Below are 23,033 nucleotides of genomic sequence, written 5' to 3' on the forward strand. Positions count from 1 at the left end.
CCGAATGGCTAGGCAGAAGTTCTGCAGAAAAGGATGTAGGGTTTACAGGGGACGAGAGGCTGCATATGAGTCAACAGTGTGCCCTTGTTGCCAAGAAGGCTAACGGTATTTTGGGCTGTATTAGTAGGAGCATTGCCAGCAGATTGAGCGACGTGATCATTCACCTCTATTTGACATGGTGAGGCCTCATCTGGAGTACTGTGTCCAGTTTTGGGCCCCACACTACAAGAAGGATGTGGAAAAACTGGAAAGAGTCCAGCGGAGGACAACAAAAATGATTAGGGGGCTGGAGCACATGACTTATGAGGAAAGGCTGAGGAAACTAGGATTACTTAGTCTGCAGAAGAGAAGAATGAGGGGGATTGATATCTGCTTTCAACTGCCTGAAAGGGGGTTCCAAAGAAGATGGATCTAGACTGTTCTCAGTGGTAGCAGATGACAGAACAAGGAGTAATGGTCTCAAGTTGCAGTGGGGGAGGTTTAGGTTGGACATTAGGAAAAACTTTTTCACTAGGAGGGTGGTGAAGCACTGGAATGGGTTACCTAGGGAGGTGGTGGAATCTCCTTCCTTTGAGGTTTTTAAGGTCAGGCTTGACAAAGCCCTGGCTGGGATGATTTAGCTGGGGACTTGTCCTGCTTTGAGCAGGGGGTTGGACTAGATGACTTCCTGAGGTCCCTTCCAACCCTGATATTCTATGATTCTAATTTAACTAATAAGTTTCCATGCAGTACTGTGTCAAATGCTTTGCTGAAGTCCAAGTAGATTAAATAACTGCACTTCCCTTATCTAAAAATATCAGTTATTTTCTCAAAGAAAAAAAATCAGGTTACTTTGGCACAGTCTAACCTTTGGTAAACCCTATTGCATTACACTCCCTTTACCAGTTACCTCATGAAATTAATTATTCTTTTCTTCACAATTTGTTCTAATACCACTGAAGTGAGACTAACAGGTCTATAATTACTCTGATCACTTCCCTCCCACCCCACACACTTTCTTAAAGATAGGTACAACGTTAACTATTCTCCAGTCATATGTAATTACTCTTGAACAGACAGAGTTATTAGAATTCCTTGCTACTGGACTAGCAATTTTATCTGCCAGTTCTTTCAGTAATCTGGGATGGAAATCTCCCTTCACTTCCCCAATTTGGGTACATTTAGCTCTTTACATTTGTCTTCCACCTCAAATGTGGCAATGTCCATATCCAATACTCATTTCTAACAAACAACCATACTGCCTTCATGCCCGCATTCCATATTATCATCCTTACTGAAAACTGATTAAAAGGATTCATTCTGTTTCTGGTCCATACCTATCTTATCTTTAATCTCCTTCTGCTCCTCACTGCATAGCGACCCAACTTCATCCTCCCTGTGTCTTTTTTTATTTATTTAACTAAAACCCATCACTATTTATTTAATTTGCTTGGCAAGATCTAATTCATCTTGACTTTTAGCAATTCTCACTTTATTCCTATGTTGTCTAACTTCCACGATGTTACTTTCTTTGTTAATCAATCCCTTTTTCCATTCCCTAAAGGGTCTCTGTTAACTCCTAATAACCTTTTGGAGGTAGTTATTCATCCAGTTGGGTCTGGGACCTTTCCTTATTTATTTTATTTCCTTGCTTGGGATGCAAATTTCAGATTGTTTTTGTATAGTTGATTTGAAGAAATTCCAAGCCTCCTCCATATTTAAGCTCTTGAGCTCTTCAATTCAGTTGACTTCAGTAACTAAATTCACTGAATTTCACAAAATCTGCCCTTAGGAAATCAAAAATCGTAGCTGATAACCTGGTATGGGTTATCCTTCCATTCCTAACTCAGAGTCAACTTTTTACTTGCTGCTCTAATCGTGGTTGTGGTATTCAAAATCTGGGCAAATCAAATGGGGACATCACACTATTAAATAATCCCATATTTGATTCTGAGCAAAAGACTATGAACATGAAAACATATCTAAAAGATATGGAGCACGGATTCCATGTTAGCTGTTAGGAAACTGTAGCAGGACGGCTTGCTCCTTAATGGGTGTAGGTCTGATGCTACCCAGTCCTGATTACAGAATGAAGGACACCTGGGTTAAATCAGTTAATTCCCTATAAAGGGCAGCAGGTGGCTGCAGTGAAGGGGGTGGCTCAGGAAGCTGTGGCAGAGCCTGCAGAGAGCTATGAAAGGCTCCTGCAGGGAAGACCCTAAGACCAGGGGAGTGGCCGAAGGCAGGGGGACCTGAGAGAGATCCTGTCCAAGCAGAGGAGAGAATGCAAAGGCCTCAGGCAGGAAGGCCTGGATGGAGGAAGAGAAACCTTGTGCTATGTGGTTTTAGAAATGGACTTTAGATATTTTGAGTTTTATCTGCAGTTTTATTTTACATTAATAAACCTAGTCCCCAGGAAGAGGTAATTTTGACCAAGAAAAAGCCTAAAGGGAAGTTTTATTTGAACAGTCCAGGAAGGGAAAGTGAGGCAGGCTGCCTATAGCTTATGGTGTGTATGGGAGGCTGCCGGCAGGTTTCAGAAATGATATTCAGTAGGATGAAGATTATGTCTAACAATCTGTTATATTTTCTCATTTTACTTCAGTTTAATTATGTTGTCTTCAGCTAGCATTTGTCTGAATTACCATGAAAAATCATGAAAAAAGTTGGTTGGAAAATATTTTTTATTATAAAATGTACAGTATACTGACCTTAACATTATAAAATACAGTAACGTATCAGAGTCTTGTAAAGACCAATAATTTATAAAATGAGACAAATCACTGTTGTTCTTTCTAGTCTCATAGTCTGGTTTAAAAATATATATAAAATATATAATGATTGAATTCAACTGGAGCATCCTTACTGGCTGGAAAAGGTTCATTCATTACAGTAACTAATGTCTGAATGTCCTTGATTAAAAATAGATCACTCTTATTTGCTAAATTAATTTTTGATCTGGAAGAGCGAATAGAAGAATTAATAGAAAGGTTAGTAATCATATTCTATAAGGCTAGGTTATGAAATGCACTGCAGGGGATAAAAAAAACGGATGTCTGTCTTAAAAAATAATAAAGCACTTTTTTCACTGTAGCTCATTTATTACAGTTAATACTTCTTTGGTATTTTTAAAGTGCTTGTTAAGCCAAGGCATAGCTCTGGAATATCAACAGGTATGTGTACAGTACATTAGGTCTCAGGTGCTGTGGAATGCCATGAGAAATTACGTTACATCATGTAAACAATTGTGTTAGCCCCCGCATTTAAGTATTTTTGTTGCCTCTTTCTGCTGCAGGATCATGGTCATTACGAAAGCAGTGATGTACTGCTCATGAAAACGAGAATTAAAATCCCACTTTTGTGCCCTCAGTATCCCTGGCTTTGCTTACAAACAGTACTTTTCTTCTGCACTTGCTTGGCAGTGACTGGGCATTTGTGTCTAGTCAAAGGAGTTTGTTTGAATGTTAGAATATGTGAATATAAGTTGTTTTTGAATCACTGCCCAGTATATTTTTAGCAGTGCATTTGTAAAAGCCTGCATCCCTTTGTGTAGATTGCTGGATGATTAATGACCCCTGAGGGTGAAGGAATTTGTTTCCATACAGACGGGACTGGGCTCCTGTTGTCAGATGCGATTTGTCTGGGAGCTCCCATGTTATTTCTGCTTTAGGAATCCCAATGGCCATGCAGTTCAGCTTAACTGCATTGCCAGGCCTGGTGTAGATGACTGGTGCTGGCTCACTGGTGATCCGGGGTGGATAGGCTATCACTATGACTGGGACATTCATAACAGAGGTGCCATACTCTGTCACTGCTTTGCACAGGTAGGTGCCCCTGTCAAATACAGAGGCATCGCGCACAGTGAGCGAGCCGTTCTCAAGGAGGGAGAAGCGACCTATGGCTTGAGGGCCATCTAGTACCATCCCATTGGGCAGTGTCCAGGAAATGTGTGCCCGGGGGTTCGGCTGGGTGATGCAGTGGAGCTGCAAAGTCTCTCCATTGATAATGCTCACCAAGTTCTTGTACTGGTTGCTGATTTCTGGCTTGAGACCCACCTTCAGGAAGATCACCCTCTCTGCATAGCCACCTGGGTTCCTGGCCGTGCAGCGATAAGTCCCAGCATCCACTGCGGAGAGGCCACTGATGTGCAATTTCCCATCCCTCTTGTGGTAGAATCTCTGCAAGTGGCTGCCGCTCTGCAGCTCAGTGCCATTGGGAAGGATCCAAGATGTGCTGGGTTCAGGGTTCCCGTGCACTGAGCAGTTCAGATTGATACTGTGACCAGCTGTGGCAGTGATCCTTTCACTGACTGGGTCCCTGAAGGTGGGTTTCTCCAAATGATCTGTGACCAGGAGCTGCACAATCAGCCTAGCCTCTCCCCCTTCGTTCCTCCCGATGCACACTAGCTGCACTGAGTCTGTTTGCCTCACCCCCCTGATGTCCAGGGTGCCATTGCGGTGCACAGTAATTCTGTTCCCATAGTAGGGAGAAGGCAGGATCACTCCTTCTGGGAAAGCCCATAGGATCCGCGGAGTAGGTATGCCTTCAGCTTTACAGTCAATAAGTTTCCGGCTCTCCCTCATGGCTGTTTCTCTCACAGATGTGATCGGGTTGGGGTGCCCATTGATTCTGGGAGACTGAACATTGACTTGAATCCAGACTATTTTCCTGTCTTCCCCAGCACTGTTCCGCACCACACAAGTATAATTGCCGCTGTCAGATCTCTGGGCCTTTTGGATGAGGAGGGTGCCATCCCCATACACTTGATATTTGTCAGACAGGAGAGGAATGGGCCTGTTGGTTGGAGAGAGCCATATCACCCTAGGGGTGGGCTCGCCTTTGGCTTCGCAAGCCACAGTGACCACGTCTCCATAGGGTACATTAATAACAGAGTAGGTTTTGTTTCTGATGGTTGCAGGCTCAGCCACCACTTTGACTCGTATTCTCATCTCATCCTTCCCAATTTGGTTCTCAGCATAACAGGTGTAGTCCCCTTCCTCTCTCAGCCCCACATCATTGAAGTACAGTGTCCCATTGTTAAAGACCACGTATCTCTTTGCTCGGTTTCCACTGTCGTCTGACTGCATGAAAGTGTTTATCATGCTGCCATCCGGGAGGCCCCAGGAGATCTCGGGGTTTGGCAGACCGGTGGCTACACAGTCAACTTTCAAGTCCCCGCCATACATAACCTTGTGGTTATTCTCATTCTTGTGTTCTATTTTGGCAGGTCTCATCATCACGTTCACTTTGAGAACTACATAGTCCTCTCCGATCTTATTGCGGGCCATACACAGATAGTCTCCTGCATCCTTATCTGTGACTGCATGGACAACCAAAGTCCCGTTGCCAAACACCTTGATTCTAGTCTCCAAGCTAATTTGGGGAAAGAAAAGAGAATGCGATATGAGCTGCAAAATCAGTTTTCATTATTTTATTATTTACTGTAACTCATGGAAAAACCCATTAAAAATAGCAGTGTTGCTACAGCTAGGTAACTAGAATGTACTAGAAATTTTAACAGTTTTTTTCACCAGAAAGAAAATACAAAAATTATTCTGTTCAGTTGCAACTAAACAGTTGTTCTCTGAACTTAAATTGACCCATCTGCTGAGTTAAGGATTTTTGATTCATTCTATTACTCTTTTAATGTGGAGTGCATCTACCATACTCTGTAATATTCAGACATGGTAACACTGAACATTAATTTATATATACATGCATCTACATACCATAACTATGGGGAGAATGGAATGCTATACTCAAGTCAATTATGAACCAAAATGTGTTACTTCCTACAGATTCCCATACAACCTTTTTAAACTTTCAGAATAATTTTGAGTAAATTTTTAACAGAGTTATATATTTGTACACAAAATTAAATCACCTTATAATGGATCTCATGATGGCTAAAGGGAGGAGGGAATTATTGTTACACAAATTATACAAAATGCCATTTTGTTGCTATAGCTAAAAGGTATAAAAATGTACTGTGGATAATACTCACAGCCTGCCCAAATATTAAATAAGTCAACATGAAATAAACCATGATGAACTTGTTCATTAATCAGGAATGCTGTTGGCAAATAATCTGGCATTATCAGGCAGCAAGCATGTTGTTAATTGCAAAATATCTCTTGTCACTCTGTCTATGGACCTCAGTGAATGATTGAGTGGCATTTTACATATCTGTGTGGAAAATTTATGTTTTGGGGAAAACATATCAGTGGTATTGATTGCAAATTGTGAGACTGATTATTACAATGGTAGTGTGATTTGATTTCAAGAGCATTAGAGATCCATTTCTCTCATAAGAACCTACGTAGAGTTGTATTTGCACAGATCTATTTACAAGCCATTATTAATGCTGGAATGACTGTACTTATTTAAATAAATAATTGTAGGGGGTCTCATTTCTTCAGCACTGAAATTATGCTAAGGTCATTTCTGGCCAATGGGTCAAATAGACAAAATTTAATGGCTCACACTAGAATGGGGCTCATCTGATTGGGGGGTGGGGAGGGGGAAGGAGCAGAGCAGAACAGAAAATGAAGTAAATGAAGTCAGCGTATACACCTCCCACCATGTAATGTTCAGAGATCCAGAGTAGCCAATTGGTTGGGATACTCATTTTGGATGTAAAGGACCCAGGATGAAATCTCTGTTCTCCCTGATTCACATCAGGGGCTTGAAGATGGGTCTGCCATGTGAGTGTCCTGCATAGAACCATTCTCTCTCTCTCTGGTTCAATGAATAGTTATTTATTCATACAAAGTGGAAAGGCGAGTAAGAGACTGACTTTACTGGCTGGTGGTTAGGACACTTGCCTGAGATGTTCCTGCACTGCATGATTTGGAGAAGGGACTCAAACTGGAATCTTCCCCCCTCCCAGTGAGTGCTCCAAACACTGGGTACTGGCTAACCTGGGGTGGGTTTCTCTCCTATTTTTTTTGCAAAAAAATTCAAAAGGTCGCATTTTTGTTCCATAGCAAAATGAAAATAACTTCCAAAACTCCAAAATTTTAAATGACATACTTGTTTTCCAGCTAGACCTAGGTATTTGTGCAAGCATAAGAATTAGTGTAATGGATATATATGAACTGATTTACAGAAGTTCTGAGCATCCACGGCTCCTTTAGAGCTTGACCGAAGTTATGGGTGCTCAGCTAGCCCATACATTTTCATGTGTACCAAACTAGACATTTTCAGTGATTTTTAACCCTATCATTACACCATATATTTTCAACACCAGGAAAAATTACTAGTTTTGTAAAGATGTACCTAGTTTTAACCTCCGATTTATTTTTTCCTGAACCTGGAATATATTTTAAATAATATTACATTATAATATTTGGGAAAGATCTATATTTTTCATAAGGGAGTTAACAATGCTCCATTTAGTCTGTCGTAATCTTGTACAACCGTGACACAATGGATCCCCCCACAAAGAACCATTTCATAACAGTCCCCCCCCGAAACAATCAGTCTCTCATTTCCCAAGAGGAAGGACTTTTCTTTGACAGACAGGTGTCTATTCAGTACTAGGCAAATTCCAGGTATGCAATTAGACGGCACTGAAATGCTGTATGACCCCAAAGAAAGCTATATCACAAATTCACAGTCCATTTTGCTCAATTTCACAGTCAAAGGATTTTAAAAATCGTAAATTTCATGATATGAGCTATTTAAATCTGAAATTTCATGGTGTTGTAATTGTAGGGGTCCTGACCCAAATGGGAGTTGTGTGGGGGTTGCAAGGTTATTGTAGGGGGGTTGCAGTACTATGACCCTTACTTCTGCGCTGCTGCTGGCAGTGGCGCTGTCGTCAGAGCTGGGTAGCCGGAGAGCGAGGAGCCCAGCTCTGAAGGCAGAGCCGTTGCCAGGAGTTGCCACCCTTACCTCAGTGCTGCTGCCTTCATAGTTGGGCCCTTGGATAGCAGCCACCATTCTCCAGCTGCCCAGCTCTGAAGGCAGCAGCGCAGAAGTAAGGGTGGCATGGTGTGGTATGGCCACTCTTACTTCTGCCCTGCTGCTGGCAGGGCGCTGCCTTCAGAGCTGGGCACCTGGCCAGCAGCCATCGCTCTCCGGCCACCCAGCTCTGAAGACATAAGTAAGGGTGGCAATACTGTAACTCCCCTGAAATAACCTTGCGACCCCCTGCAACTCCCTTTTGGGTCAGGACCCCCACTTTGAGGAATGCTGGTCTTCCCAGTGAAATATGTGTAGTATAAGGTAAAAGCACACAAAAGACCAAATTTCACAGCTGGGAGACCAGATTTCATGGTCCATGATGTGTTTTGCATGGCCACGAATTTGATAGGACCCTAAAATCATAAATCTTTTACTGCCTGGCTCTTTACTACCCTGGCAGTGTGACTGTAATAGATTTAAATTGGATTTTTTCCCATTTTATTAGTGTCATTATTTTAAAATAGCTTTTGCTTTAGACTCTTCTATCAAATCAAGTCAATAACAACACTTCTCTTTATTTCAGTGGGCTTTGCATCAGCCTCATTAGAAAAATAATGTATGCAGGCCACAACAAATAGCAATCTACCTGTGCAGAGAATCAATCATCCTTTTAGAAGGCAGCCTCCATAATATCCAGGGCCAGGGATCCCCAGAAGCAGTGCAGTCCAGATGCAGGGTGCTGCCGTAGGTTACATCTGTTCTCTGCGGAGAGCTCCAAGTGATCTTGGCATTTGATGACTGCTTCTTCACATACAGCTGAACCGTTCTCCTGGCTGCCCCCACCATGTTAGCAGCGATGCACTCATAGCTCCCACCGTCCTTGGGGGAGACATTGCGTATGTAAAGGGTTCCATTGGGGAAGACAAATAAATTCCCATTGACAAACTGGGAGGGTCGGATCTGGGTGCCATCAAAGAGCACCCAGCGGATGCTAGGGAGGGGTGCTGCTTTGGCAGTGCAGTGAATGTGAATGTTGTGACCAAAGGACAAGGAAATATTCTCCTGTTTTTCCTGCTGGATGATTGGGGGTAATGCCGCAATGTGAAGCCTCACGGCTATGCTGTCCGCTCCTGCAGTGTTGCTAGCTATGCACTTGTACACTCCTCGGTCTGAAAACGTCACCTCCTTGATAGACAAAGTTCTATTTTCATGGAACATTATCCTGCTCTCAGAGCTGGTTACTGTCTGCAGTATCTTCCTGTCAGGTAAAATCCATGAAATATGTGGGCTTGGGATCCCTTTGGCCTGGCATTCCATTGCCACCGTGTCTCCAAAATAAACAGTGGCATCTCGGTAGCGGGAAACTAACATTTTGGGCTGCTGGGCTGTCACTGTCAACAGGACAATCATTTTATCGACACCATACAGGTTCTGAGCAGTGCACAAGTACTGCCCACGATCCTGGAGTTGAACATTTCGGATAATGAATGTGCCATTTTTCAAGACTTCAAACCGTTGTATCCTTGTGTTTGCTGTCATCAGAGATCCTGGGAGGATAGACAAAAGAAAGAAAATTGGAGAGTTTGTTCTTAAGACAGACAACATTGCACTGAAAGACATTTATGGAAACTTCTCTACTTATTGCATATTAACAATAATGAAGTAGAATCTAGGAGTGAAGATGAATGGGGAGAACAGACTCCTCAGTTAAGAATGATCTACATGGGCAAGATCTGATATATGCCTTCTGATATACTCCTGTGGCTGGAGTTTTTGTTGTCAAAACTAATCATCCAAAAAGTTCAAGACTTAAAAACAGTGGGAAAATGTTCTCAGAGTACAATACACTCTTAATGCTTTGGGGTGTCAATTAACCTCTCACATGATTTCCAGGAACATTTTACTGATATACCTAGACATATAACAAAGAACTCTGAAACACTCTCCTAACTAATCAGTGCCCCTAGGCTCCTCTAGCATAAATTCCAGCCTAGGAGAACATGCACACTTGGATGCCAGGATCTCTTAAAGACATTTCCCTCCTCCCCCTGCATTTTACATTTTTTAGTGGGGGTAACTTTGGATGGTAAAAAATATAGTGCATTGATAGCCTGATCCAAAGGGCAATGAAGCACTGATTTTGGATCAGGTCCTTAGAGTACCTTTTAGCAAAAGACCTAAAGGTCATTTTTATTTGAGAGTAGCAGACAGTGGAGGTTTTTCTCATATCCACATGCAGAAATGGGTAGCCTTAAAAAAGACTAAAATATTATAGGGGTCCAAACTATTAACATGGATAAAAGTGTTATATTGTGTTTTGAATCATTACTGTACAGTACTATTGTATTTTTTTAAATATGGAAGTTACTGTATGTGTCCCCTTTTACAGCTATATGGGAGATCGAATGTTTAACTAACTTACCTGTAGAGACTTTTGTCCAAGTAACAAAGGGCTTAGGTTCTCCTCCTGCATCACATGGGATAACAACATCTGTTTCAGCAAGGATGGATAAGCTCTGAGGACCTTTTGTGGTAATTTTAGGTCTTTCACCATGTGCCCTGAAGTTAGTTGAAGGTTGAATAACACTAGAATTATTTGGCATAATTCCTCCCAGTTTAGGCACAGATGGGACTTTTTGATTATTATAAAGGACACTTCTGAAGGACTGAATGTCAGAGGATATTTGAGGTCTAATGCTTTGAGAGGTGAATGATGGAAGAGTGCTCTTCAAAGCAGTTGTGGCTGGTGGTGTGGTACTTGAGGTGTGGAACAATGGAGCTACGGGAACAGCTGTGGCCTTTCGAACAGTGCCTCGTATTGTAATCCCAGCAGATGAGACTTGGATGGCTTTCTTCTCATTTGTATTTACTGGGGCAAGTGGACTAGGCACCACTGGTTTAGGATTCACTCCTAAGTGTGAAAATGTTCTGGTTCTATTAAAGACAAAGGAGATTCCAGGGTTGGGGTAATATGGGATTCCTTGACTCGGTAGTCTCCCAGCTGTGCCTCTGTTATCAGGAATATAGTTATTGCCAAAAACTCTTGAGTGAACATTGTATCTGTTTTGTCCCTGATTGCCAAATCTACCTGGAGCAAGTGGGATAGGTCTGTATAATGGAGTGGCTGTCGTCGTAGTGGTTGGCTCTGTTTGAGGAGCATAGGTTTTTCTGTCCTGTGTTGTGTGTGCGGCATATGCTGTTATCTCTGGTTTGTTGGTATAATGGAGGGGCTGGTGAGTTATAAAATGATGAAATGAGCCTTGTATCATGAGATATGGTGGCCTCTTTGTCCCCCTCACTGGAATATGCTTTGGAGGTGCTACAGCCGGTTGCTGGTTAAAGATTGGTACCATTCCCGCTGACTGATGGGGAAAGTTTGGATTTAACAATAAACTACTGTTAGACCTAATGAGACCAACTGTCTCTTTAAATTGCTCTTGTTTGTGTTGTGCTTTAATCCTGTTTTGGTTTGAATGAGATGTGGAAAATACATCTTTGTTTTGTCTTGTGCTGTATGTGATTGTTGTAGCATCAATTTCAAATCCTTTGGTCTCTGAAAATCTTACTTGATTGAATGTGGTATTTTGCTTGCTAGAAGAATGAATAGACAAATGTAAAGTGCTTGAAACTGATGGGGGAGGAGTGCCAGGTTTTGTAAATGGAACAAAGTCAACGGTTGCAACTGGAGATTCAGGGTTTTCAGTTGTGTATATAGCAATTTGATCATGATCAAATGCATGAGGTTTGGTTTCCTTCTTGTCCCAGGAAGATGATACTGTTTTTGTCCAAATTTGTACAGGAACAATAATTGGTTTCTTGTTTTCTGTAGGTGTGAAAGGTTGAGATCTTGTTGTGCTGAAGGGAAAGGATACAGTCATAATTTCTCTTTGCTGAGGTGGTGTGGTTACTGTAGTTGTTTTTAAAGATTTTGAAGGCTTCTGAAGTTCATCTGAAATTGACAGGTCCTTGAAACTTTCCACTGTGCCAACAGGAGCACTCGAGTGCAGCACAGTGGGAGGTATTGGCTGAGATACTCTTGGGCTGATTCCATTCTCTCCAACTTTTGATCCAAGAGGAGTGGAATCTTCTCGAAATTCCGGAGTCACTGAATAACCAGGGCTAAGCAGGCTATTAATGTACTCAGTGGAGACTGAATCGCTTGTTTTTTGTGCCTTACCACCTGTAACTTCATAACTTGTTTTAATGACATTTTCTTCAGACACATTAACTAGTGTATGGTACGTTGCGGTTGTCTTCTGATCTGGTCCTTTGGACAAATGTAACTCTGTAACAGAGGCTGTGTTAAGTCCACCATATGACGATGCAGTTGTGATAGCTGTAGTCACAGGAAGTACCTGGGTTTCACCAGCATTAGAAAGTGTTGAATGTTTTGTTTCAGGTAGAGAAGCAGTAGGCACATGTGAAAAAGCTCCCTCTGTGTCTCTGACTTTGGTCAACCTCTCTAACACATTTGCCTCTGTAATCAATGAAACAATCATCTCTAAATTATTATGTTTCTTAGTTTGTATTTTAGCATCAGTTTTATGATCACCCTTAACAACAGTTCCAGGAGAACTTCTAGTAGCATCTTCTATTTTAGGTGATTTTTGAGTAACAGGCATCTCCTCTGTGGTAAAAGCAGGAGGAGGAATAGGTTTTGGTCTTTGTCGAAATCTGTTTGGTCTTAATCTCCTTCTCCCATAGGGTCGTCTTCTGGGATGCTGGGTAAGCAGTGTGTTAGAGATAGTAGTCTTTCTAGAGGGAGTTGTAATCTCGGCCATAGTGGTCAGGTTGCCAAATAAAACAGCAGTTGTTACTGACTCTGTTTTTTTAAGAGGAGCAATGGTACTTGCCAGAGTGAATGTGGAGTCTGATTTTGGAACAGGCATGTCTTCATGTGCAGCTCCTTCAAAGCTCCCATAACTGCTACTAGACACTCTTACCTGAGTCTCTATATCCTTGTTGGTCTGTGGTTCCTCATTAACTAATGTGAAAACTTGAAAAATTGTGCTTAAGTCAATGTCTGTAATTTTAGTCTTATCTGTAGGTACCTCCCTGTGCTGATGCTTTATGACATTACTCTCTCTAGTAACAAACTCCTTAAATGGAGAAGCAGAAGATGAAATAGTAGTAGTGGCTATTAAATCTAAATAGCTGATCTTATCACCCTGAGAAGCTGTGGAATTTATGGACCCTGCATCCACTTCATTGTGCTGTGACTCTGTCTCCAAGGTGGTAGGGAGATTTACAGCAGTCTGAGGTTCTGCAAGGACAGTGGCATCCACTGGTAGCTCAGCAGAAGTGGAAGATTCCTCTGTGATATACAGCGTTGTTGTAGCTGCATTTTCCACTGTGTGCAAACTACTTTGAATATTGGGCAAGGTAGTTGTTTGTTCATCTAGAGGCTCTTCAGTGACAGCGTTAATGCTTTCTTCTGCTACTGGTGAATAATCAGTCTTTACATCAACATGCTGCTGATCATATGAGTGATGTGAGTATATAGTTGGAGAGATTGGAGTAAAGTATGTAGACCACACAAAAGATGGTTCTACAGTGTATATACTTTCAGGTGTTCCTAAAGACTGGAGTTCTATGGAGGGCTTAGTTTCTGTGCTCATTAATGTCGGTTGAGCAGAAGTTGTTTGATCTGGGCTATAATCTTGTGCTAGAATGGTGGGGGAAATAGTGACTGAGAAGATCTTGTCCTCACCCAAGTGTGATACATCTGAAGAAGACTCTTCCCCATTGGCTGCAGTCTCTAGAGAAGGCTTCTGCGGAGGACTGGCCATAGGAGAAGGAGCTGTACTGGCTTTCTGAACGAATGACGGCAATGTTGTCATTAAAGAAGGGCCGGCTGCTGCGGTCGTTTTAAGAATATTTTTCCCACGGACCTTTGCCAAAATGTCAGCCCAGTGTTGTGGATTAATCTGTTTGTTTGACATATTTATTCTTCTTCGAGATTCAAATACCCTACGGCCTTCTGCAACATTGCTGTCTTGGGTTCTATCTGTACCTTTCCATAACTTCATTTTTCTCCTGCCTTTCTTGTTTTTTTTAACCTGAACCTCAGGCATGAGGTCATTTTTTTGTTTAATGGATGCTTCACGGTCCTTCAGATGGTTCTTTTTGTGCTGGGACTCAGCTGTGACTTCCACTCCTGATCCCCCTTCATCTTCTATCACCCCCCCTCTTCTTTTTCCAGAGGTTTTCAAACCTGGACGCTTCCTCGTTTTTATCCTTTTAGATGATCTGTCAGATACCATCTTATTTACTGATATCCTAACAGCAAACTGGTCTGATCCCTGCTGATTGACAGCCACACACCTGTAATACCCGCTGTCACTGACACGACTCTTTGGAATTAACAACGTGCCATTGTGTGACACGTACCCTTTGGATGAGTTTGACAAATCATTAAGCACATGGCTGCTTGGAAGGATCCAACTCAGCTGTGCATCTGGTATGGCCATTGCACTGCAGGGCAAAACTATTGGGTCCCCTACATTTTTTTCAACCCTCATTACATCAGAGTCAGTGGGCTGAATGACTGGAGGCTGCACTAAAACTCTGTAGGTCATTCTGTCTGCATCATCTCTCACCTGGGCAACACAGTGGTACAAACCAGAATCCGTGTAATCCACTTTTTTTATCATTAGCTGGCCACTGCTGAGGATGGAAAACCTACTGTCTTTCTGATTAAATGGAGCTGTCAACTTACTCCCATCTGGCAACACCCACTGGATGACAGGACTCTCTGATGCTCTCACATTGCATCTCAGCTGACAGTCTGAGCCTTCAACAACACTCTGGGCTGTCTTTGAATTCTGAGGTTGCTCTATCATCACCCAGCTTCGTCTGTGCTGCCTTATGTCTTTCATCTGAATTGTTTGAGAAAACTTGGTAAAAAAAGACAGCACCACTTTTTTCCCTGTGCTCTGGTGTCTGTTTAATTGGATGTTTATCAGCGGTTGCATAACCCAGGCAGGTTCTGCAATTATTTGAGCTTTCACACCCGTGTAATAAAGGGCATCATCATCTGAATCTTGCCGGTACTCATAACTTATTTTAGACTCTTTGCTGAGCATGAGTTCCCTTTGTAATTTAACAGGCACTTCACTGTAATAAGCTATAAGTTTCCATAATTTTTCATAGTTTTCTCGTTTCATTGGACATTCAAAATCAAGTGAAACTGTAGCATTGATATCAATTTCCTGAGGATCGATTTGGTTCCACTGAATTTTGGCAGAGTCTGTTGGCATCTTGATTTCACAGTTTAGGTTCACTACGTTCCCATGCTCATCTGTCATATTGAGAGTAATGTTCCATGGAGATAGATGAAATGCCTCTTCAGGAAGTTCATAACTGGCTCTATCTTCCACCTCATCAATGCTGCTGTTCTGTTTCAGTTGGGATTGTATAATAGGTTTCTTACAGGAAAGATCTTTCAAATTTTGAATATCTTGTTTCTGCAGTTGTTTGGGGCTGGTGCACTTAGGGCAGAGCTGACCTCCTTCATAAGCTTTATCCTTCTTGCACTTTAATATACCTGGAAGGAAAAAAAAAAAGATACATTCTAGAGACCAACACAGAATTCTGACATAGAATTCTAGCATTTTTAGAGAGCTAAATGAATGTTGTAAGAACACACATATCTTCAGCCAAATTTTCAAAAGTGGCCACTGATTTTGGGTGCCTCAGTTTCTAGATTTTTGACTTGATGCAATAAAGGGCCTGATTTTCAAAGTTGCTGTGCAACCATGGCTCTCATTGACTTTAATGGGAAGTTTGAATGCTCCAAGCCTCTGAAAAATCAGACCCCTCTCTCTCAAGTTGGGCACCCAGTTATTGAGGAATCTAAGGCCACTTTTTTAAATGTTACCTATATAGTACAAGTCAATTTTTCATGTCTGTGTTTGTGCTGTGCCCACAACATGAGCATGCAGACCTTTTCACACAAGCAAATGGACATTTGCTTAAGCAGTGCAGATAAGCTGTGCCTAAGTACTTATTTACTTAAGTCTATGGAACAACAATTCGAAAAAGAAGATTTTGTAAAGTTTGGAGTTTCATGTCTCCAGTATTATGTAAACATTCATTACAGCATGGTAACTATGAAATTAGATTCTTTTATCTTGTAACTTGATGACAAAAATGGGAGCATACAAATGGATATGGTGAACATCTGTAGCAAGCTTACACAAAGCTTTCAACATTATCATTGTGATTTATGTGACTGTTACAAACAGTCAAGGCCAAATTGTGGAAAATATCCAACATAGTTGAATGGTTACTTGGTTATTACGTGTTTACAGCAACTTTATTAGGTTTACAAGTGGCATACTTAAAACAAGTTCAAAATGCTTTTTGCAAGTCATGCAAAGGTCTTCAGTCACAAACTTTAAAAAAAATATATTTGTAGAGTTTACTTGAGGAATGTAGCACACATTCTTCATTCATCAAATGTTCCAGCAGATTATTTATAATTAGGCTGAAATGGAATTGTCAGGGATGCAGAGTAAAATGCTATACATAATTATTGAGGGGAAGCAACACTTTTTCAATTTATGCATTTCCCCACACTGTGAGGGCTTGGGGTTTTTGTTCTACATAAACATTTTATGCTTATTCCTCAATAATAATACTGGATTTATGCAAACCTTTTTACTCTGTCTGCCATAATCCCTTTGCTCTGACTGATTCATGTACATTCAAGCTATTTGCCAGCAGCAAAAATGGCTTTATCAGCTTTTCCCTTCCTTCAGCAGAAGCTAACAATCTTCACAATTTACATGAAGAAAAAGGAAAAAAAATACCAAACAGAAAAGAAAATGGGGCTGTTGAAGTTATGAAAGGGAAATCCTATTGCCTGCCAGGATCCTTTCCTCCATACAGGCTAGCAAGACCCTTGTCCTCTGCTATATACTTGTATTCACATTATTTTGGTTAGTAGAATCCCAGCTGCCTCCTCCAAATTCCATTTGGAAACTCAATGTAAACAAAATATATTGCAATTATTCTGGGTACAAGAGTCATGCTGACTTCCAGTGAGGGAGCAGGGGTGGGTGAATGAAACAGGGGTGAAATGAGGAAGGAAAAGAAAGGATGACAATAGGATTAGGGAGGGAAGGGGCAAGAGTTTTAAAACTTTTTTTATTTAAACAATTGATTGTTTGTCAGTTTGACAGCCCTTTTATGTAAGGCTCTCCCCCACTCCCCATTCAAATGTGGAGTATTTAATTAAACTAGACTATTAATTGTGATATTTTAAAAACAAATAAAGCACCTTCAGCCTCAGAGTTTATTCAGCAAAAAGGAAGCACCCTCAAATTTCAAATGACCACTTTAACAATATTTATGCACTGGCATGTACACAACTTCTAATGAAGTCAGTGAAGGATTTGTATAAAAATAACTGAACATAAAAGGTACATCTATTTGACAATCACAACAATGATTTTCTTACTACATCCAAAAGTAATTCCCAGCACTAGCATGCTGGTTTAGAAAACAAAACTAATCCAATAAAAACTGTGGCAACCTATTACTGTGTAAGAAAACAGTGCTTAACACAGTGGTTGAGCCTAAATTAGTGCATGTGTAGAGGAAAGTTAATATCTATAAGGCGAAATGGGACAATTTAAAATAATTTGACACATCTACTGATGTGTGTTAAGGACAATTTATCAGACTATTAGAAGGCAAACTGTCTAAATACAAAGCTAAAGGTAAATGCTTAAAATCATTTTAGTCCTGTTAGGTATCCCTCCCTCGCAAGTCGAAAATAAAGTTCTACAACACAAAGATCTGTAAGAATGTGACCCCCCAACAAAGTGCTATAAGCTACACACACAGTATGAGGAAATCTACGCCACCAGAATCTGTTATGATTGATTACATCTGCTCAACCTGCTCCCAAGTGCTATAAATCTTTTGATTCAGCTCCATGATAGCAGCCCTCATACCTTGTCACTAACCCTGCCCAAATCTCTTCAGTTTCATCAACCTTCCTGAGGAAAACAGTCCCTTCTTGATGCCCTATCAGCTACAGCAACTCTTGCAGTCTCTTATGAGTCCTCTACCTGTTCTTTTTCAGGCTGGTATAACTCCAGTCCCACACTTATGAGAGTCCCTGACCTGGCTGACCCTTCCCAGTGCTGCACCCTTCTTGATCTTCCTCAAAAGACTTCCAACTTCTGGTCTTCTTTTCTTCTTCCCTGAGATGAGGTTTGCCTGGGTGTGACTGTCCTCCCAATCCATTCTTGGAAATGGCCTTTAATTTTCTCTGTGTTAACTGCAGCTGAATTCATTGCAACAAAGCCAGCTTCTTGGCTCTTGCACCATGGCTATTGCTTATTTCTCCATTAATATAGTGTGCTCTACCACCTTTTTATTCCAATTACAATTTTTAGAAATCATGCTTTTTAAATCAGTTGTGACCATGTTTCCCTCCTGTATAAATACAGAATGTTTGCCTGATATTTATAATTACTTCTCCATCATGTTACTTTTTTAAATGTTTCTTGTTTGTGAGATAGTGGAAAAAATAGAGCAGTCCTTAGGGAAGTCACAATATATAAGCGGAACAGCCAAGAGCAAAACCAATGGTTTCATGTACCCAACAGAAGAAGGGCATATTACTGGAATGTTGTCACTATAATGAATAGAATAATAATTTATCTTTTCTCACCTCCAGACTTCTTATCCCATTCCAGGAGCCATTTCAAGCTGCAGTCACAGGACCAGGGATTCCCATGAAGGTAAAGATTCTCCAGGAGTGGCATTCCTTGAAACATCCCTGCAGGCAGTGTCCTAATAATATTTTCAGACAGATAGAGGTGTTTTACTGTTGACAGTCTGAAATAATCAAGGAATGAAAATGTTGAAAATGTGTTGGGATGAAGCTGCTGGAGTAAGTTTCCTTCCAAATGGAGCAATCTCAGAGAAGTTAACCCATTAAAAGCATTCGGGTGGATGAATTCAATTCTGTTGTGGTCCATGTGCAGTCTCATTAAGCTTGAAAGTCCTTGGAGAGTTTGGCCTGTTAGAACTTTCAGCTTGTTGTAGCTAATTTTGAATACCTAAAAAAGAAATACCTAATAGTGAAACAGAGAGCAGAGTAACAGAATAACATCAGCCATTAATGGACATTATTACTCATGATATTATTATAATTCAAAATCTTTCAATATATTTGGAACAAAAATGGATAACCTGTTGGACAATAAACAAAGCATTAAAGAAACCAACTTATTTCAGTCTTTTATCATTGTGTAATTTGTAATTTATTATATTTAGAAACACCTTAGTATTACCTGTAGAGTCATGAGATCTTTTAAAGCCCCATTGGGTATAGTTTGGATGTCATTTCCATGAATCATGAGCAATTCCAGTTTTGTAAGTCCTGCAAATGAGTTTTCAGATATGGACTGTATGCTATTAAACCTGGGGGAAAAAACACAACATATTCAATTATATTTCATGCATGACAGTCTCTCATGGATTGCTAAGGCTAAATTAATAGAACTTGACTTTCTAGGAAACATTGGATGCATCCTAAAATGTGCAGGTAAAGGACCAAATGTTTCAGTAAACATTTTTATAAGGCCATGTGTACTTAGCCCATATTTACATTATGTTTTTTTAACTCAATTTGTGCGAGTTTAGCCATAATTTAAAGTAAAAGGAAATGGGAGTTTAAATTCTAAGAGATGTCAGTTAGTATATTTTTCCATGGAGTTCTCATTATGGGAATGGTATTAGTTAATGGCATGTTGCCAATCTATGATAGTATGGAGATTGGCAAACTACTGCAGTGTTGCCAATAGCAGGGTTGCCAACAAAGCAACTAACAATAAATGAATGAAGCTTTGTGAAGAGGACTATTTGAAAATAGACATTTGCCAAGCAGTTCCTGAATCGGAAAACCACAGTTACTAGCTCAGCTGCTTGCCCTGCTGTTACCAGGTGTTACTGGATATTTTACTACTGACATAAAATCCAGATTCTGCAACTGGAAGATGAGTATTATTTGAGCTTTCTTTTGAGGAGTAAGGGAGACAGAATTTGCTATTTGAAAACAACTCATTTCAGCTTTTTGAACTGACATGTCAGGTTCCATTTGCCAACTTGGGTCCTTAAATTAGGATGCCCAATTCTGCATTTGGGCACCCAAAAGGCAGGAATATCCAGTGCTGACCTGAGCACCGGGAACTCTAAATTAGACACCCAAGTTTTAAAATTGGATTTTTCATGCTTTCTAATGCTGTAATGCATTATTTTTCAGGAAAAGCAGAATATCAGGAGCATGGAGGAGATACATTTAGATACTGAGTTGTATGGTCTTGATAAATTTGCTAAAGATTTCAGGTTTCAGAGTGGTAGCCATTTTAGTTTGTATCAACAAAAAGAACGAGGAGTATTTGTGGCACCCTAGAGACTAACACATTTATTTGCCCAAATAAATCTGTTAGTCTCTAAGGTCCGCAAGTACTCCTCGTTCTTTTTCTAAAGATTTCAGGCTTTTTTAAAAAGACATTTTTAGTCCTTTTATAGGTGGCAAAAGATCTGTTTTGTACCTTCTATTTCTTGATTTCAAAATCATCCATTTCCATTTGGAAAATAATGTTTTCTTCCTAAATCTATTGTTTTCATGATACTTATCAAGAAAACTTTCCAGTCTGAAAACAAATGCAACAGCAAACATGCATAATAATACTTTACTCCAGAGCACAAACACTATTTGCACTAATGAAAAGCTAACTTTAAAGCACAGCAAAGACCACTGTAATGCTACCATCATTAAATAAGTCACTTTTATATGAAAAACTCATCTGCTGGGTTAATGTTTTCAAAAGCGACTAAATGGATTATAAACCTACGTCCCATTTTCAGCAGTGATTTAGGGCTTGACTTTTAAAGGTGTTTAGGTGCCTAAAGATGCAGATAGGTGCGTATGTGGGATTTTCAAAAGCACCTAAAGAAACTGAGGTGCCTAACTGCCACTGAAATCAATGTCCAGATTAAAAATATGACTCAAGTACCTAAAATGCTTTTGAAAATGGATCTTTGGCCTCATAACTCACATAAGTGGTTTTGAAAAAATGTATTCTTGATCTACAGAGCCAAATTTTCAACCAGGAGTGCCTGAGTGTTGCTCACAAAAAGTGTGTTCACAAATAGCTAATAATGCAAGAGAAACACATTCTGTGAGCATAAAACAAATAACTGCTTACACAAATGTATATTTGTATACCCAAGTACCCTTTTGCTTAACTATTTTGTGCTTGTACATATGTACTCTGCATGTGCAATTCACTGTTTTAATGGGTGCACTGTCTGCAAGCTCAATTTCATGGCCAATGGTGAAAAATTTAGCTCAGTGTGCTTTTAACAGTTTTTAATAGAAAATGCCATTACAATAAGCAGATAGATATTATATTATTACGATGATGATGATGATTAATAAACATTTATCTAGCAACAGGGTTTTACATGGAAGTTTATAGAAATAAAAAGACATGATCCTTGCTCTGGAGAACTTAAAATCTAAATTGGACAAACACAGGAAATACTGAGAAGGAAGGAGAAGGAAAGGGATGAGAATTGAACAAATACAGAGATTGGGACTATATGTTGTGCATGCATCTTGAAAGTCCACACAATTGCATTTGAGAATAAGGCCTGGTCTACAATACAGATTATTCTAAACCAAAACGTACCTCCCACTGATGTAACTCACCTACTATACCAATTGAATTGGGTTGATATAGTTAGGTTGACACAGTGTCAGTGTAGACACTGTGTTGCTTACATTGACTGCTGCTGCCTTTCAGAAGCCATCCCACAATGCTCCACACTGACAGTTAAATTGGAAGGTCATTCTGGGCATAAGAAAAAGGTAGAAAGTCATGAGAGAAAAAGGAAAAGTATCAAGGTGAGAAGAGTTGACAGAGCACAGATCACATTGTGGGGAGTAGGTAGAGACAAAGGTGAGATATAGATTGAGTCAGACTCATGTGGCACCTTGAAAATAAGAATTAGGTGTTCAGAGTTGATGCAAAAGTGTGTGAGTGAGTGAGAGAGGCCATGGAGGGAAGCAGTAGAAACAGGAGCGATATAGTCAGAGTAGTGGAAAAAATGTTTATTTGCAGGATATTGGACAGGTTGAAGAGGGAGAAATAATCAGAAAGGCTGGAAAGAAGGAAGTTACTACAGATTATGGAAGATCTAAGGGGTTTAGGAAGTTCATTAAGGAGTTCTGTCATAAACATACAGCTAAGGGTAGCATAAAATCCCTCCTTTACCTGTAAAGGGTTAAGAAGCTCAGATAACCTGGTTGGCACCTGACCAAAAGGACCAATAAGGGGAGAAGATACTTTCAAATCTGTGGGGGACGGGAGGGAGGTTTTTCTTTGTGTTCTCACGGAGCCAGAAAGGGACCGGGGCAGGAAAAACCATCTCTTAAAACCCTGCCTGAAATAAGGTCTAGGATTACAAAAATTGTAAGTATAGCAAGAGAACACATTAGTTTATCTTTTGTTTTAGCTTGTGAATTTTCCCTGTGCTAAGAGGGAGGTTTATCCCTGTTTTTGTAACTTTAAAGTTTGGCTAGAGGGGAATCCTCTGTGTTTTGAATCTGTTTACCCCGTAAAGTCACCTTCCATCCTGATTTTACAGAGGTGCTTCTTTTACTTTTTTCTTTATAATAAAGTTCTGTTTTTAAGAATCTGATTGGGGTTTTAAGTGTCCTAAGAACACAAGAGTCTGGTCTGTTTTCATCTGGTTTACCTATTTGGTTGGTAGATTATTCTCAAGCCTTCCCAGGAAAGGGGGTGAAGGGGCTTGGGAGGATATTTGAGGGAAACAGGAACTCCAAGTGGTCCTTTTCCTGAATCTTTGCCTAACTCACTTGGTGGTGGCAGCAGTACCAATCCAAGGACAAGGAAGGATTTGTGCCTTGGGGAATTTTTAACCTAAGCTAGTAGAAATAAGCTTAGGGGGTCTTTCATGCGGGTCCCCACATCTGTACCCTAGAGTTCAGAGTGGGGAGGGAACCCTGACAGGTCCCCAGCAACAGTCCAACCTTCAGTGTCACTATGACGGTAACTGTAGAAATTCTGCCAAATCCTCCTTGCCTTTATTGGGAG

At 40.5% G+C, this 23,033-nt stretch overlaps 1 protein-coding gene across 1 annotated transcript in view; it reads right to left on the minus strand.

Annotated features, from left to right (window-relative positions):
- Positions 1-2,739: 2,739 nt before the first annotated feature.
- MXRA5 (matrix remodeling associated 5) overlaps positions 2,740-23,033 on the minus strand; it is a 36,186-nt gene continuing 15,892 nt past the window's right edge. The window contains exons 3-7 of the mRNA XM_073354198.2: positions 19,200-19,329; positions 18,575-18,965; positions 10,310-15,433; positions 8,534-9,434; positions 2,740-5,352 (exon numbers count right to left, since the gene is read on the minus strand). Coding sequence (XP_073210299.2) covers positions 3,444-5,352; positions 8,534-9,434; positions 10,310-15,433; positions 18,575-18,965; positions 19,200-19,329 — 8,455 coding nt within the window. The 3' untranslated portion in view covers positions 2,740-3,443. The remainder of the gene's footprint in view (positions 5,353-8,533; positions 9,435-10,309; positions 15,434-18,574; positions 18,966-19,199; positions 19,330-23,033) is intronic.

The sequence above is a fragment of the Lepidochelys kempii genome, chromosome 1 (assembly GCF_965140285.1).
Source record: "Lepidochelys kempii isolate rLepKem1 chromosome 1, rLepKem1.hap1, whole genome shotgun sequence".
Taxonomy (NCBI): domain Eukaryota; kingdom Metazoa; phylum Chordata; order Testudines; family Cheloniidae; genus Lepidochelys; species Lepidochelys kempii.